The 18,071-nt window shown below is 33.7% G+C and overlaps 1 protein-coding gene across 2 annotated transcripts in view; it reads right to left on the minus strand.

Moving 5' to 3' along the window:
* Positions 1-437: 437 nt before the first annotated feature.
* Positions 438-18,071, minus strand: part of CRISPLD1 (cysteine rich secretory protein LCCL domain containing 1) — a 46,748-nt gene continuing 29,114 nt past the window's right edge. The window contains exons 5-15 of one of the 2 annotated variants that reach the window (XM_032869167.1): positions 17,273-17,388; positions 16,471-16,571; positions 14,258-14,398; positions 14,021-14,081; positions 13,847-13,913; positions 13,512-13,642; positions 11,560-11,603; positions 11,394-11,466; positions 6,828-6,903; positions 2,913-3,043; positions 438-1,557 (exon numbers count right to left, since the gene is read on the minus strand). In XM_032869167.1, the coding sequence (XP_032725058.1) occupies positions 1,506-1,557; positions 2,913-3,043; positions 6,828-6,903; positions 11,394-11,466; positions 11,560-11,603; positions 13,512-13,642; positions 13,847-13,913; positions 14,021-14,081; positions 14,258-14,398; positions 16,471-16,571; positions 17,273-17,388 (993 nt within the window). In that variant the 3' untranslated portion in view covers positions 438-1,505. The remainder of the gene's footprint in view (positions 1,558-2,912; positions 3,044-6,827; positions 6,904-11,393; positions 11,467-11,559; positions 11,604-13,511; positions 13,643-13,846; positions 13,914-14,020; positions 14,082-14,257; positions 14,399-16,470; positions 16,572-17,272; positions 17,389-18,071) is intronic. The other variant, XM_032869168.1, reaches the window with a different exon arrangement.

An 18,071-nucleotide genomic window follows, 5' to 3' on the forward strand; every position in this document is an offset into this window, starting at 1 on the left:
TCTTTACCACTTGTTCCCCAGCAATGGTCTATATGAGCTTCTCCTTTATTGTTTTTCTATTACCCAGCTCTCTTGATTTTCCAGATCTCTGGCTATGACTTATCTCCCCTTTATCTGCTCCTAAATACGTGGTCATTTATTTTCTGAAAATATATGAAGTATTTACTGTCTTGTCAATTTTTTATAACTACTTTATATCCTTCAGATTCTATCCTCATTTTATTCAAATTTTCCCTTGATACAATGCTCCCAAATATATGATTGTCTCCTCTTTCATATACAAATACCTACTCAAGTTGACTTTGCAGACTTCTGGTGTTAAGTATGTTATTTGTATTAACGTCAATAAACCAAATTTAAAAGACTTAAAATAATTTTGTTAATTTAAAATGACTTCTTGATCAAAATAAGGAAGAAAGGGACTAAAAATATTTTGAAACATGATTAATTTTAATATGTTTACAGGGAAAGAGTAAATCCACCAGCAAGAAAAAAAAAATACCATAATTAACATTTTACAGGTTTTTAGTCTCAAAGCACAATACATTTTTCATAGAAACAAATATATCACCATCATAGGTACCATAATATGGTAACATTTATAAACAAGGCCATTTACCATTAATAAAACCAGTGGCAATGGTGATGTAATACATTAGTTTATCTTTGTTAAAATTTTTACTATTATACTTCCTGGCCTGCAGGAGTATTTGCCAGGATACAAAAGAAAAATGTGTGACCTCACTTTGAACAATACATAGAAAGCTCTGGCTGCCTTTGCTTAACCCTATATTTACTATATTATCACTAGGAATGTTTTCATACCACTACTCTACCATGGAACAATAGTTCATTCCACTTACTATTAAAGCCATTCCCAAGGAATCAAATGTTTTTAATAGATTCATTTGGAGATTAATTATTTTATACAAAATAAGAAGTACAATATCAGGACATAATATTTGATATGCCTAAACTTAACAGAGGAGAAAAACTATACCAGTACTAAGTGGAAAACAATTTCAGATTATTTGGAGTAGGTAATGGCAGAGTATTGAACTGGGGAAAAATGTGATAATATGGTTCCTCTCATTTTTTAAGAATTGATTATTTTTAAATGCACCAGATGATTTTCTGAAGTCCATTCACATTCACTGTTTAGATTCATTTTATTAGTGGCATATACAAAGCACCATATAAAATAACATGTGAAATGTAGAACAATCATGACTATGTAATTAACTATAGAAATAACTGCTAAGAAAATATAGCAATATTAACACAGGATTTCTAAAACCATTGCATATTCATTACTTTCCCATAGTTAATAATGTCCCATGTTTAATTTTTACAGAATTTATCTATCAAGATTTATAACGCATTTGGCACTTTTGGGGGGGCTGAAAATAGTTGATATCTTCTGTACAGTAATGTTACAATTTTATACAAACTTCAGAAATATGGCACTGGAATAGTCTTTATGATCCTCTTCCGAGTGTTCCATTTCACACAACAGCAAATACTCTGAATGCCTTTCCTCCTGGAGGATTCTGTAAACTGCAAAAAAATACAGAAAGTATATTGATGTCATCTCCACATATAATCCTCCAAATAAATCATGTTTATTTATGACAGTCAAGAAAGCAGCTCTATGAATCCAGATGGCCAGCTTTCTTAGGCTACTATAATTTATAGTTATTGGAAAGCTTGAGTGAGGATGACATAATTCTTTAAATCTTGGTTGTATGCTGGGCTGCATACTAAAATTTACTAAAATTTAAGGCGCACAGTGGTAAAAACAGTATTTTATATGTAATGTAACAGATTCCAGATCACATTTTCCTGTGTTACCACCTTTGATTTTAATAAAGCAGAGTTAGGTAGCTGTTATTCCATTTTATTGGGGGAATATGAAGATCTAGGTTTACAACTGACCAATGTGGTTAAAACTTAACTGCAAGTTAAGAAGACAGTGATACTTAAATAATACTCTAGAGTACTATTATTTTTGAGCACCTACTATGAATTTCCCAGACCTATAACAGACACTAAATGCCAAGTTGTCTTTTTATTAAAAATAGCACTCAGATGGTTATGTCGAAGGCAATCTACCTTACATACCACCATCCTTGGGGCCATTTATAGAAACTTAACTGTATATGTGAAACCTCCATTGCCAATTTTAAAAAACCCGGTAAATGTCTAAAAGTTAGGAACTTTTCTTTATCTATATAATATATATGAGAGTTAATGTTTTTTTCCCCAAGTACAAATGATTTGAAAAAATCACTATAGGTTCTTTGCTCTTAACTTTAATACTTGATAAAGTAAGTCATATTAATTTTCCCAAACCACTAAAATATATACTACTGATGGACCGAATAGTATAAGACCAGAAGACATTCATTTATGTCATACAAGGTATCCAACTTCTAATCAAAAAGAATTTGTTTTTTGTGAAAAATCAGACCATTCCTTAGCAAATACTTTGTCATATAAAAGGATTAGAGTAATATCCAGTGCCCTTCTCAGCTAGAAATAATTACAAATAAAAACTAATCTAGAAAATCCAAGAGGATGAAAGAAATTTCCTTATTATAAAATCAATTAACAAAAGAGTGATTCTGACTCGTAATCCGATATTCATGTTGATTTTTATAAGCCTGTAGGAGACAGACATCTCTGATACTGCAGCTTCTCCCATCCTTGGATGACCAACTATTACACAGTGTGCAAAGAAAACACACTGACACAGCCACGGAACTCCAAACTCATATTAAGTTGAGCTGGTTGTAAAGCAAGCGTAAAGGGGTGTGTGTGTGTGTGTGTGTGTGTGTGTGTGTCTGTGTGTAGAGGAAGAGACTATAAGTATATAAAATACAAAACATATATGTATACATTTTAAAATTTACCTTTCTGAGAAGATTCCATTCTGAAAAGAAGCAGTGTAAGTCTTTCTTTTGTCCACAGGCATGACATCAACATAACCACCGTGATTTCGAACCACTCCAGCATGTACGGCTGCTCTGCAGATACTGGACAGCTGAAGGGACAAGGAAAAACCCATTGTTATTAGGAAATTCCTGCTGAACTTATCCAGTCTACTTTTCTACTGGACTGAAGTCGGTGACACCTGTCTCTATACGGATATTCAGCGGTTACAGGTTGATGGTTTGTACATAAAGGAATGTTTCAAAAGTCACAGTTAAAGCCAATTCTGAGTGAGTCTAAGGCAGATCTTAAGGGTAGCTAGGATGGTAAATTCCCTTCACCATTAAATCTAACAGACACTTGCCTTTCTATATAGCAGGCTTTGGCTATAATGAAGCAATCAGATGCAAATTTACTCCTTTTATCTCTTGAAGGGCCCATTTATCATTCTCAAATTTCAGCTTTTGGGAGTCCCTACTGGAGCCACTCTGACCAAATATTCAAGGGCTTATTATCTGTACCTCTTTTATGTTCCATTTTGACTCATAAACAAATCATAGATCTGTATGTCTTTACAGTCCCTTTTCCAAAATACAGGTGTGTATTAAATGGGGAGCTTTCTTCTATTAAGTAATGTAATCTACACACAGCAAATTTGCTCAAGAAGAAAAATATAAAGAACAATCATAGCTTCTTACCTATATTTGCAATGTCTATCACTTTGGTTTGAATGGTCTGAGATGAAGTGCTAGGAAAGTGCTATGATTACATTGTACCAGTTATCTAGTCTGAACTGAACTGGATTTCTATGGAAGAGAAAATTATTTTCATGCCCAACACTTTAAAATGATTAACTATGGATTTCTAGAAGTCGACTCTTTTCCTTTGTCCCCTTAAAGTCTTCTCCAGACTTTGACATTTGCTTTAATCCTAATGTTCTGCCAAAATTTGTCAGTAGCTGCATACAGCCTGAGGAAATCCCACAAAATGAAACACTTGAACTGTTTCAGGATAAAACAATCCCCCTCATATCCGAGGGGTCTTTTCTGATCCCACTGGTGTGTTTTTTTTTTTTAATCTCTATGCACATGTGAACGACTTAATGTGCTTTTTAAGTTCACATAAGCATGTGCATCTTACATGACCTTGCTTTATTACTGTGCTCTGAACTTTGTGGCATCAGTCAAAACTTATTAGATCAGAGAGCCTGAATGCCAAGCTGTTTAATCCTTTTCATGTTTTTGCTATGTCACAAAATACCATATATCCAAAGCCTCGTATCCTTACTCCAAAGAGGCATTTTATTCAGTTTAAAGTCCCTCATTGAATTAATGTTTGTATCCAATATGGTTCATAACAGATGAAATTAAAAATAATTCTGTACACATTTCAGTATTTTTCTTGTTCTGTTAAAAGAGTATCATCAGCATTTTCCCCAAGGCAATAAAAGTGCTTAGATATAACATTCACTAAATCCAAGCACTTAATATGTTTTGAAACTATTGTTTTGCCCACAACTATGCAGTCAGCAGGCATTCCTATTTCAGTTCAAAGGTCAGAAGAGATTTTCTTTTTATACCCACACCTCGTAAGAATTAATATATCATGATAAGAAAAATAATTTATCTGTGAAAACAGTGGAATATTTTTAATGGATGCAGAAATTAACTTCATTTGTAACAAATGAGAAAAGTTCAAAGCAACAGAATGTACAAGTTGTAGCTATATAAACAGAAAGAGAGAGACAGAGAGACAGGGAGGGAGGGAGGAAGAGAAGATATCTTTCCATATGTTGTATTTAAAGAGATAATGTATTTTGTAAGGGGTGGGAAGACTGGCAGTTAATGCTTAAGTCTCCGACTCTGCACCAACCTCATAATAGTAATCTTTTATTTCCAACATACTTTTAAAAGGATCTACATAATAATACATAATCACCTATATTCATTGCACTAAGGAAGATAAAATGATCTCAGGATATAAATTCTAATAAAACATTAACTCTAGAAAAATAGGTGGCTGATGGACATAGAATTGTATAGGGTTATTTTGAAAGATTTTCACCAGGCATGACTAAAATGAAAAGTTTTGGTGTTTAAACAGATAATCTAAAAAGAATGACTTCTTCTGAAATCTTTGACGATTTTAGATAGGCTTATTCATTTACACTTATTAATTTATTTTTTCAACAAATATTTATGTATAAGATATTTGCTTAATTTCTGATGTCCTGTGTGCTCTAAGTTTGTTAAGGCAGGATGTAATTCTGTCTTGTTCACAGGTTGGCACACATCAAATTGTTGATTAAAAAACGATGCATGAATTGCCCAGCTGTCACCCTCAAGGAACTTCAAAATAATAAAAGAGGTGGAGAAACAATCCTAACACTAACAGAATCAGCTAACTGCTAAAAGGGGAAAAATAAAGTTATAGGGGCTGAAAGAAGGGTCACATTATATATGTATTAGGAGATCCCCCAACACACTCCACAGAGAAAGTGGTAATAATTTAGGATGTGAAGAATGACCATGATTTTAACAGAAAGAAAGATAAGAAGATAAGCACAAACATGAGGATCAAAAAATTAGGATACCAGTAAGACATTTAAGCTGTAGGTAAGAATAGTGCAAAGCTGAAGCCTAGGAAGGACTCAGATGTGGAAAAAATCTCAGAGCTAACGCTGAACTTAAAAGAAACAAAAACAGGGACGCCTGGGTGGCTCAGTTGTTTAAGCGGCTGCCTTCGGCTCAGGTCATGATCCCAGCATCCTGGGATCGAGTCCCGCATCGGACTCCTTGCTCCGCAGGGAGCCTGCTTCTCCCTCTGCCACTCTGTCTGCCTGTGCTCTCTCTCTCTCTCTCTCTCTCTGACAAATAAATAAAATCTTAAAAAAAAATCATTAAAAAAAAAAAAAGAAATAAAAACAAAAAAACCTGGACCTCAATGAACTCACCAATAGAAATAAGGTGATCAATACTATTTCAGACCTCTTTTCACAAGCCTATTTCCATAGTATTTTACTGAATATGTGTTTCCAAAGTGTATTATCTGAATTAGTTTTTGCATCTCTCTGGCTTAGAAACTAATGGTTTCTAAATGTCTGCCACATAAAATCTAAACTCATCAGCACGCATTCAGACTCTCCAAGGACATGTTTCAAGAGCCAGATCCCCTGGATCCCTCACACCAAATTGGCTGCAGGCCCTTTGAAATTCAATGCTCACCTGTTCAGAGACAAGCAAACCTATGTGTTATGCATGCATCTTACCTGCTGTCCCCTCCCCATCTTTGTAGATGCTGTTCATCCCACCTAGATTGTGTCCCTTATCCAATTTATCAACCCACACTTGAAACCTGGCTCAAAGAGCACTTGCCCATTGGAAGCCCTCCCAGCTAATAGTCCTTGTCCAACCCAGTAAGGTTGTCCATTATAACATCCCCTCAAGTGGTTTCCTTTTGTATGTATTTTGATGTACTATCTGTTCTTGATTCTATGCTACTTTTTAAATGTTCCTTTGCCAGCAAAAGATATTGTTCATATACCTAATAATTTCTTAATTACCAAATTTACACTATAAAATACTGAAGAACCAAAAGGAAGATTTAAAAAAGAAAAGTCAATTTTCCTTCAAAAGAATGCCTCTGGACTATTTCCTAAGTGTCTGATATACAACGGATGGGTAAGACATAAAGAAAAATTTAGTAAAAATAAATTATTATGCACTCATATGTGCATACGGATAGTCATTTTTCAGTGTTACTGCTGACTAGCTTCTCTGAGAATATGTATATCCAAACAGAATCTGTTCCCTTATTCTATATATAAATGTACGTGCATTAATGTGTGTACAGATATATACATGAATACTGAGAGTTGAATAAATTAAGATACTTACATCAGAATAAACTCGAGTTCCAATTACACGAGCATAATGCGGATTTGCCTGCATACAGTTACGAGGACAATAGACTCTGAAAAATATATATATAATATTAAGTAGTTGATTACTTCAGTCATTCTCACTAATAAGACCACAGACAAGCACACACAACAGTTAACAGCATTCTTAATCCTTCTCATCTTTTTTTCTTCTGAAATAGGTCCATTGTATAAGCCAGGCAGTAGATGCAATTGCTTCTGCTTAATTTACTCACTTCCAGCTTTCGGCACAAATGTGTTCTTTTCTTTTTTAACTTAGCCAAGAAGCTTTCTAATTTCTGGATTAACCAGAAAGAAACATCAGGGTGCATCCCTGAGTATCTGGGAATTGGTACCCAATGTGTCTGTAGAATTTAGTAAACAGATAACTTGAAAAACATGACTCATTGCCTCACACTTCTCATAGTTTGTTTCTTCTGTGTTCACAACTTTGGTATCTCGTCTAATTTCATGGTTTTACTCATGATTATAAATTGTTGATTTCCAAATTTCTATATCCAGTTAAGACTTCTTAATTCCAAGTTTGTATGACCTATTGCTTATTCAATATCTCCACTTAACTCTTACAGTCATTTCAAACTTAAGTGGGTTTAAAACCAAATTCCTAATCTCTTCCTCTGGCCCCCAAATCTGTTCTTTCTGTAGGCTTCTTACAATAAAGGGTAACTCCATTACTCCAGGTGCTCAGGCCAAAATCTCTTATTCTAGCCTCAATACCTCTCTTTATCTCACACCTTACATTCAGTCCCTCAGCAATTTCTCTTGCTCATATGTCACAATCAGAGAATTCCTCAACACCTCAGTTACTATAACCCTAGACTTCATGGTGTCTAGCTATCAGTTCTCCTATGACTTCCCTGCTTCCAACCTTGCCCCAACCACTCTTTTGTTCCCCCACTTATATAAAAGCGTACAAGTCCAATCATATCATTCCTCTGCTCCAAAGTGGAGCTTTCCACTTCTTTCAGAATAAATGACAAGATCTTTACAATGATCAACAAGCCCTGCATATCTTATTCCCCCCCAGCATTACCTATCTGACCTTATATCCTCCTCTTCTACTTTCTCCCCCAGCTCCAGTCATACCTGCCTCATAGTTATTTCTCAAACATACAAAAAACAGGCTCTTCCTCAGGGCCTTTGCACTTCTCTTTTTCTGTGCCTAGAATATTCTTTCTGCAGATTTCCTATTGCCTTCCTCGTATCTGATTGGCTTAGCTCACTTAATAACATATCCAAAAGCCCTTTATTTAAACATCCAATTAGATTTAAAAATCCAATTATCACTGTTCAATCAATCACGTGTTTAAAAACTCCACTCCAAGAGTTTAAGAAACTACCAAGTGGCACTTTAAAAAAAAAAAAAAAGCAATGGACTCTTCAATTTACACACATGCACACATACACGAAGACACTTGTGTACTAAAAGGAAATTAAAAACTAAAACTGGAAAAATTCATTTTAATAAATAGTAAATCAGAATCTCAACAAAATGACTATATGAAAATCACTGTCTGCTGAAAGAATCAATGATTTTCCTAAAAGTATTCTAAAAAAACATTTAATTGCTACTACCTTTACCAATTTAAGAAACTCCTTCTTAAAAAAGTTGAGATAGCTGCATTTCTTATTTCTAAAATCTATATAACATTGTACACTTTAGAGTATACCTGTGAATTATAACTTCTAAAGTAGAACCACTTAAATATAAATAATAAATGAGTTCAAGTTTTTATAACTTTAAAGAGCTATTTTTATAAAAGATGCTATTGGGGATTTCTAGAGGAGGAAAGTTGTCCCCATTGACTGAGATATTTTCCCCATGTGTTTGAGAACAGTTGGGCATCCACTGCCCATCCTATGGCAGTAAAATCAACTCCTCTGTCTTTAGGATCACACTGAAGGCTCTACCTTGACTATATTTAGCACTTGGTTTGTGGAAGGCAAAGGTCAGTAGCTCCAGACTGAGTTAGTATCTACTTAGGCAAGTTCAGATCAAAGAAAGACTGAAGGAGGTTTTTACTTGATTGTGTTCTGATCTCTAGTTTTAACACCTTGTTACGTACTACTGAGAATGTAGATATTGACCCAGTTGGCATTCCTTGATATACAATTTAGTTATAAGCTTTGAATAAAAATGTTGACACATTTTAATGATACCTGCTTTTACATCTTAAACATTCAATAGGTTTCAAAGACTGAGTCATTTGTAGATATATGTAAATCAGGATATGATTTCTGCCCTCCACCTCTGTGGAGGTCAGGAAAAGAAAAGGATTTCTAGTAACTCACACAAACACATGATATTTACAAGATTATGGAACTAAATAACAGAGCCTGCTTATTTGGGGCTATTCTGCCTGCTACGGAACCTCTCAATGACACAATGGTATAGGTAAATATTGTTTCTTCATGCTCATCTTGAGCTAATTTCCTTTCATTTATTTGTTCTTGGCATTTTCTCCAGAATAGATTTATGTCTCAACTTATTTAAGTCATATGATATTCTGAAACAGATGTACCAACCACATGGTTCCTTAAAAGTTATAAAGTGTTATATAAATCATACTATTATAACATAGTTTGTGAAACTATTAAAAATTTGTATGAGAAAAGAAAAGACAACCCTTTGTTTCACTAGTCTCTAAAAGAAAACGGCAGGGTGGAGGGGGGGTGCTTTCCTGACTACCTAAGGTCAAAATTATGTATATCATTACTTCAACCAATTTGTTATGTTGGTAACAGTAAAAGGTAAAATTAAATTTTTTAAAAAGATTTTATTTATTTATTTAGAGAAAGAGAGAGAGAGAGTGCGCACACAAATGGGAGAGGGGAGAAGAAGAGAGAGAATCCCAAGCAGACTTCATGCTGAGTGCAAGGCTGAATCTCAGGACCCTGAGATCATGACGTGAGCTGAAATCAATAGTTGGATGCTTAACCAAATACCCACCCAGGTGCCCTGGTTAAATTTAATTTTAAAAATTTCTCTCATGGGGGAATATTTCCCCTCCCTGGAGTAACCAAAGAAATAGGAAACATTTATTAACATTTCACTTTAGTGATTTTTATTTCTTTTGGAAAAATATTGCTAAATTATTCTGCAGATATTAAAATAACCATTTACTGAGTATCTACTAGAGGGATGCTTTATGCTGGGATGCTCTACAGAAATTATCCTCACTATTTGGTCCTCATAAGCCTAGTCACATGGCTGAGGTAGAGCTTAGCAAAATACAGTACACAGTGAGTATTTAATAGTATTCATAAAAGGATAATTCTAAAATATTTTTCTATCAAATGATAATGGCAAAATTTACCAGCTTCATCTACCTTAAGAAGTAGCTAATTCTTATATCATCACAGTCTTTTATTACCTTATGAACAACGCATTTCATTCTTTAAGTGAAACACCACTTAAGTTTCAAAAGGTTCAGTAACAAATCTTTTCCAAAACAAACTTTACCATAAAAAGTAAGCTCCCTCAGTTTTTAGTAATTACAGTTTATCAATTACAATTCTATCTCTAAATCTTATTATTGGTTTTTAGAATTAACATGTGATTACTTTGTATTAATGGAGGAAATGTGGATAGAAATAAGACTGGAAGTGAAGAGATCTATTTCATTTTTCCTATGTATGGTTCCTAACTTATGGCCATAATACTTCTAACAGTTTTCACCTTAGTGTGGTCAAAATAAATGAAGTACTTTTCATTATTATATTGTAGATAAACTCCATTATAATTTTTAAAAAGATAGCATGCAAAAAATAATAAATAAAAGAATGGCAGAAGATGGGCTTTTTGACTTAGCAGTCACAATAATTTAGAAACTGAATGTCAATGCTTAAAAATATGTTACATCATTATAATTTCGTGGAAACAATTTGTTATAGACTAACTGTGTCTCTCCAAATTCATATGTTGAAGCCAGCTCCCAGTGTGACTGTATTTGGAGATAGGCCTTTATGGAGTTGATTAAGGTTAAATGAGATCATCAGGGTTAAACCCTAATCCCAGGAAAGGAGAATCTTCTCTCTGTCTCTGGCTTTGCCCCTGTCTCTCTCTCTCCCCTGCCTTGTGAGAACACAGAGAAAACGCAGCCATCTGCAACAAGGGGATAGGCTTCAGAAGAAACCAAACCTGTCCACACCCTGATCTTAGTCTTCCATCTTCCAGAATTAGGTGAAAATAAATTTCGACTTTTAACACCATCCAGTCTGTGGTATGTTGACAGAAGTCTTCACAGCACATGTGAACATAGAGAATACACCTAGCAGCTCTGGTATTATGGAATAGCCAAAAGCACTCTGGGCTTTGGAGAAAGCGCATGCGGAATGCCTAGAGTGCGGGTAGTTTGTCATGACCCACCGCTCCCTTAGGCTTCACAGCTCAAGACCATGTACCTTTCAAAGCCTGCAGACAGCAGAGTTCCAGGCAAGAACAGTTATCACAGAGTAAAAGCCCCAGCAATATATATATGTTCACTGGTCAAGAAGAATGAGACAATTTAGAAAACATCACCTTGGGCAATGTGAAGCAGGCTTATGAAACGGACAGAGTTGTTCCACCGTTGTTTCACAAGTGACAGCCTGGACTGAAGAATTGAAACGCAAAACAATAAGCAAATCTTTGGCAACAATAACAGGCAACATAGTCATAAGAAAATAAGATTTAAAAAAGTGCTAACCTGTTACTTTAGAGACCGTGAAGGAATTAGCAGACTGATATTTGCTGAAGATAAAAACATAAACATGTCAGTCATTTTTTAGATGCATCATCAACATAGTTCCTGGTATTATTTAGGTCTTTGTTTCCTCTTAATTTGATTCTTATTTAAATATCTAAATAAGTAGTAGTATAAGAATACATCCTCTATTTTATGCTAAATCCATATTACCTTCAAGTATGAACTAAATCAATACAAACCAAATTAATCATTCTTGATATTAGAAAATGGTCTCTTCTCATGATCAGTCTCAAAATATACAAATAACAGTATAAAACCACACAGATTTATGTCTATATATTTGTTTCCTATTAAAATTAAAACTCTAGGGGCACCTGGGTGGCTCAGTGGGTTAAGCCTCTGCCTTTGGCTCAGGTCATGATCCCAGGGTCCTGGGATCGAGCCCCGCATCGGGCTCTCGGCTCAGCAGGGAGCCTGCTCCCCTTCCTCTCTCAGCCTGCCTCTCTGCCTACTTGTGATCTCTCTCTGTCAAATAAATAAATAAAATCTTTTTAAAAAATTGAAACTCTAAATATATTAATCCCCTGTCACCATAGAACCAAACTATTTAATCTCTTATAATAGTAAATACAAGATAGTATTGTAAAAAGACTATTAAATCATAAGTATGTTAAAGGAATGTGTGTTATTCATTTTTGTCCCCCCAAGTATATAGTAAAATGTCTGTAATGAATGAATTCCTCCTTATTATATGCTTCATGCATCATTAAAAAGCAGGAATAGAAGAATAGGTATACCATTATATATCAAAATTTTAATTGGTTTATTTATACCCAAATTTTCAGAAAAAATCTATTACAAAAGATAAAACTTATTTGTGATAGTATTTGAATGACACACCTTCACATTTTAAAAGAGTTTTTGTAATAAACATAATCAAAAACTAAGTTCAAACAGAATAGTAAATAGGATAAATGTTGTTTAATCCAACACCCAGTATCTGGTTTACTAAAGGTAATAACTTCTATTATTCATTTAAGGTAATTAATAAATATCTGCTGAATTACTAAGCGAATCAATAAATGCTTCTATACAGCTTTTACTTAAGAGAGTAATTGCTAATGACTGAAAACTACAGATAAAGCCTTTGAACAAAATTATATATAGAGAATGTTATTCTACCAAATTTGCAAAGGTTTTTAATAAATTCTCATCATTATGAATCCTCTACTGTGGAGTTTCATGCAATTCTATAGTTACAAAGAAAAGAAACTATGTCATATATCTTAAGAGGCATTCCATATGAGGTTTAATGTTTGTTTTTTTATATAGAAGTAGGACACTACCAAAGTTATCTCAGGTCACATTTTTCTAATTTCTATAGAGTATATATCAAAATATATAGTCTTCTAAAATAATGTTTCATATATTTAATGTAAGAAATATTTCAAAATTTAATGTTTTTATGTTGAGTTAAGTTACATTTAGATGGACAAAAGTACATAATATATTACATGTTTAGAGAACTTTTCAAAATGCTCTTTTACCTATTAATCGAATTTATCTTAACAAAGTTACTGTTGCATGAAATAAACCATTTTCCATAAGCAGAGCAGGCAGAATATGTAAATCAGTTAGACTTCTCTGGGGTATTTTCTTTTATGGCTGAAAAAAAATCTGTTGCTTCACATCAAGAAAAACTGTAAATTTGTACATTCTCAGTGAAACTCCAGAAAATGTGGAGCTTTAGCATGTTCTTTATAAGTAAAACTGCTCAACTTTGAATTTACATACTTCAGCTCCTTTTTGTCTTCAGAAATTACTGAGCTCAAATGAGCCTTGACAATTACCAACTTCCACATAAATCCTTCTATGCTGGGCTCTGAAAGAATTTGTCAATTCATTATTACAATTTAAAATCATCCCATCCAAAAGATCATTTGTGTACTTACCCGATTGTTTGAATACCATTTCTATTGGATTTGATGAAATAATGTTTTCTTCCTTGTCTAGTGATATCTACCCAACCGCCATCATTGTCTATTATGCCATAATGAATTGCAGCTCTACAGATGCTGGATTGCTTGGAGAAAAAAGAAAGGAGAAAAGGACATTAAAATACCAAGAGTTCTCCACAGGATACGTCTAATAACTATTTACATGACTTTACGTTAAACATATTTGAACAAAATATCTATATTTATATAAATTGTTATTTTTGCATTAAAAAAATCAAATATTATGTAAAAAGATCCTATTCCCAAATCATGATATTTATAGTACTTACCATTTCATAATGTACACTGCCAATAACTTTAGCTTTACTATCCAAACAGCCAGCCGGGCATTCGTATCTAATGAAAGTAATTGAGAACAAAATTCAGTTTCTCTGAATGTCAGTGCAAAATGAAAAAAATCTCCTATTTTGTCAGGTAATTTTGAGAATAATAACAAATATTACCTATTGCAGGTTGTTCCTTTGCACTGATCTCTTAATCTTACCTCACAAGAGACAATTTGGGCTGAAAAAAGAAAAAATACCAAAATAATTTAGATAATCTAAAAGCTGCTGTATTTCATCACATATAGTCTAATGTCAAGCTTCTGTCATTCTCAAACTGTCCCAATTAATAAAATAGAGTTGCATATGCCATTTTTGTAAACTTTAAAATTTGTGTAGATTATACAGAGGTCTTACACATTTGCTGTGTGCTTATCACTTCATTTCTGTTACTATCATCTGCTCTTGTCTGAACGTGGGTGTCACGGACTTGTGACTGCTGCCGTTCAATTTCATTTGTTTCTTCTTCTCGAGGAGGATAATACCTGTCTGATCCTTCTGTTAGAGAGAATAGATTTAAGAAATATGAACCCACCTTAAATGTACACAAATCATCAAATAATAATAAACCATTAGATGCCTGGGTAACATTTAAAACTAGAAAACTAAAAAAATCTGTAGATTTTTTGGCACAGGTGTTGTTGGCTTAAGGTGGTGATCTTATCTACTGCATTGGAGTAAATAAAATAAATGTATAAGGCTTTGAACCCTTGATTCATTTATGCTTCCATCTGGCTAAAATTAAATAGAGTCATTTCTAAACTTGCTTTATATTTGAGAGTGATTATCAGTGATTGCCTTTCATAATGGAACCATGAAGTCTACACTGTGATCTAATGATGTAAGGGCTTAGTGTATTTGAATTTGTTTTCCAAAATGAAATCACATTTTTAAGAGAATCACTTTTAAAATTTTCAAAAGGGTCACATTTAAAATTCTCCCAAAAAGAAATTCAGCTTAAAGAAGGCATGCCATGCTCTTCTAATTTACCACAATGTCTGTTTCCATGGAAATGTTTTTCTCTTTTAGAAGGAAATCCAATGTGCAGAAATTTAAACTTAACAATGGAGAATTTAATTTTTTTCCATGTTGACATATCAAGGGTTTAACGGTGGCATAATTTGGAATGGTGTGTTATTTTCATGTATGTCCAAGAACTCAGAACCTAGAAAAGGAAGTATGAGTTCAGAGGAGAGTACGTTTTAAATAAAATAGTGGTCACTGGTGAAGGGGCAAATAGGTTGGAGGTTTAGAGATGGAGAAAATGGAAAACAGACTCACACACAATGAAAATTGCTTCCAGGAATGAAAAACGGCTCATATAACAGAGTGAAATAAATCGTTACTTCTTGTCTGCTCATTATAGTAATGAGCACTCAGTCATCAAGGAAAAGACACATCTCTTTATGAGTACTTAAAAAGAGCTGCATTAATTCATATTTTCTAAGACACTTAGCCTACATTAATCTTCATTCAGTCATCATTAAGAAAAAAGTACAAGGGAATAGAAATGTTCACTTGGATGCCCAAAAAGAGTAGGATTTTCCCAAAGCTTTATCATACAATTTTTCTCTTCATGTGCTATAAGCAGGACATCAAATTTATATGTATATTTTAGCACATCAGATGCATTTCAGAGCACTATTTTTATAAGAGTCTTACAATACTATGATAGCTTTTATTATTGGTTGTTTTGGCATGAGAATTCATGTATTCTGCAATAACACAGAATTAGTATATTTCTTTGAGCAGCATTTAGTAAGTTTCATGGATAGGTATTTTGGCAAAAACTCTTAAAGTGTTAAAAATAAACTGTATTAGATTGCTAAATCTTTCAAAAATTAAGACACTTATAAAAATAATTCTAGTCAATAATATATTAAGGTGGCTTTTTTTTAAAAAGATTTATTTATTTATTTGACACGGAGATAGAGAGAGCACAAGTAGGCAGAGCAGCAGGCAGAAGGAGAGGAAGAAGCAGGCTCTCCATTGAGCAGGGAGCCCAAAGCGGGGCTCAAACCTGGGATTATGACCTGAGCTGAAAGGAGCTGCTTAACCAACTAAGCCACCCAGGCACACCTATTAAGGTGACTTTTTAAAATGTAAATGTGTACTTGTCACTCTGAGATGATTTCAAAGTAGAATTAGAAGTAGTTACCTGAAATATAGATGAAACTTTCCTTTAAATATATATTTGATATAACAGGCTTATTAATATTATACTTTTAAAAATATTTATAATGACTTCAAAATATTTTAGAGTTCTGGGAATTTTTTTTTTTAAGATTTTATTTATTTTTTTGACAGAGATCACAAGTAGGCAGAGAGGCAGGCAGAGAGAGAGGAGGAAGCAGGCTCCCCGCTGAGCAGAGAGCTCCATGCGGGGCTGGATCCCAGGATCATGACCTGAGCCGAAGGCAGAGGCTTTAACCCACTGAGCCCCCTAGGCGCCCCGAGTTCTGGGAATTTTTAATGTAGTAATTAAATATGCTTTTTGCCTTTTAAATACAAATTAATGTAGAAGTTGGATTAAAATATGAAACTGAATATTATGACACAGTATCACATACCTTTGTAGCACAGATTTTCTCTACAGCCGCCTCCAAAACTAGGTGGGCAAGCAGAACAGGGCCGTCCATGTTTATAGGGCGCATGACCCCACCAGTTTCCCCTTAAAGAGATGATCCACTCTATTAAGAGTTAGTCTAATATAGCATAATTTATAAGACACTTAAAATTTGCTATTTTCTAAATAATTTTTTTGGTGTATAGATTTAAAACATTTATCTTTCATTGCAGAGTCCCTTCAGTTACTAGGTTTATATATGAACTGCTGCCTCATTCTTTTGAAAATATTTAAGTCATTTGTTATGTATATTGTTAAAAATTACAAAATTAAACTTTCATAGAACACTAGGCTCTGTTATGGGATATTCATCCAAATTCCATTTGTTTTAATGAAGAGAGTTTAGACTTAGATTTGTCCCTATGTAAAGTTGTAATATTTTAAACATAGTTATTCAGTGGACTTTACACAGGTGAAAATACATTTCTCAATTATTCTATAGTTTTTCATCTCTAATAGATCTAAATTATTAAAACTACTTATGTAATATAGCGTAATGAGTAAATCTGAAGACTTAAAAATGTAATTCCTGTCTTCACAAAGATCATATTTTCAATTTTCATATTCTTTTTAAGCACTGATTTTATTCATCAGGCAACCATAATTGTTGTCATTAAATAACCAGAGTTACAACAATATAGTTGATTCAGTAATACCACTGAAAATGAGAAAAAAGATTGGGAATATAAAGTTACTTCATGTTGTTGGGAAAATTTACTTATAAAAGTAATGTTTTGTCTACTTACTTTGGGGAGTAATTGCACACCAAGTAGACAGCTTTGGGCCATATCTGTCCCCAGATGTTCATGTTATGACACAAATTAATGGCACAGCCTATTCTGCTACTTGTTGCCCACACCACCTACATTAGAGAAATAAAAAGAAAGGCTCAGAAAGGGTAGGCTGAGACAAAGTAAGACAACAACATATCGCAGAGAGAAGTGTATAACACTGAACTGGAGAAATGAACTTTTATCATTCAGGATGAAATAAAGCAACGTCAAAAGGATACTTTTTCTGAGACTGTGGTAAGTGCTTGATTCAATTTAAAGACGAGTGCTACAGGTAAATAACTGTCTAACTCGAAAATGTAACCATCTTCAAAATATACATTTACTAAATAGTTCAAAAGTTACACCCTCACAAACCCAAATCCTGTGTTAATGGGTCTATGAAGAGCCTTTCCTAACAAAGGAACCTAACAAAGGAACGAAATTTCTCATCTTAAACTGTACTGAAACAAAAATGTAGAGACTCAGATGTCTTAAACAATGTGTACTTTCATAGTATGACTGCTTATTAGGGAATTCAGTGCTGATTTGATCTTGTCACATGCAAAGGCAGACAGAATAATTTGCTTTATATTCACTAAAAATCAGCCGTAGAGATTCTAGCAACTCAGATCTGTTGTGAGATTTATCTAGTTGAATTTACCCTTAGTGGTTTGATTTAGAGGTTTACAACTTATCCAATACCAACTGTGGACACTGAATAAAATATATATATGATGTATAAGGTGTATATATACATATAATGTATAAAATG

The sequence above is a fragment of the Lontra canadensis genome, unplaced genomic scaffold (genome assembly GCF_010015895.1).
Source record: "Lontra canadensis isolate GAN:19392208 unplaced genomic scaffold, GSC_riverotter_1.0 scaffold37, whole genome shotgun sequence".
Taxonomy (NCBI): Eukaryota; Metazoa; Chordata; class Mammalia; order Carnivora; family Mustelidae; genus Lontra; species Lontra canadensis.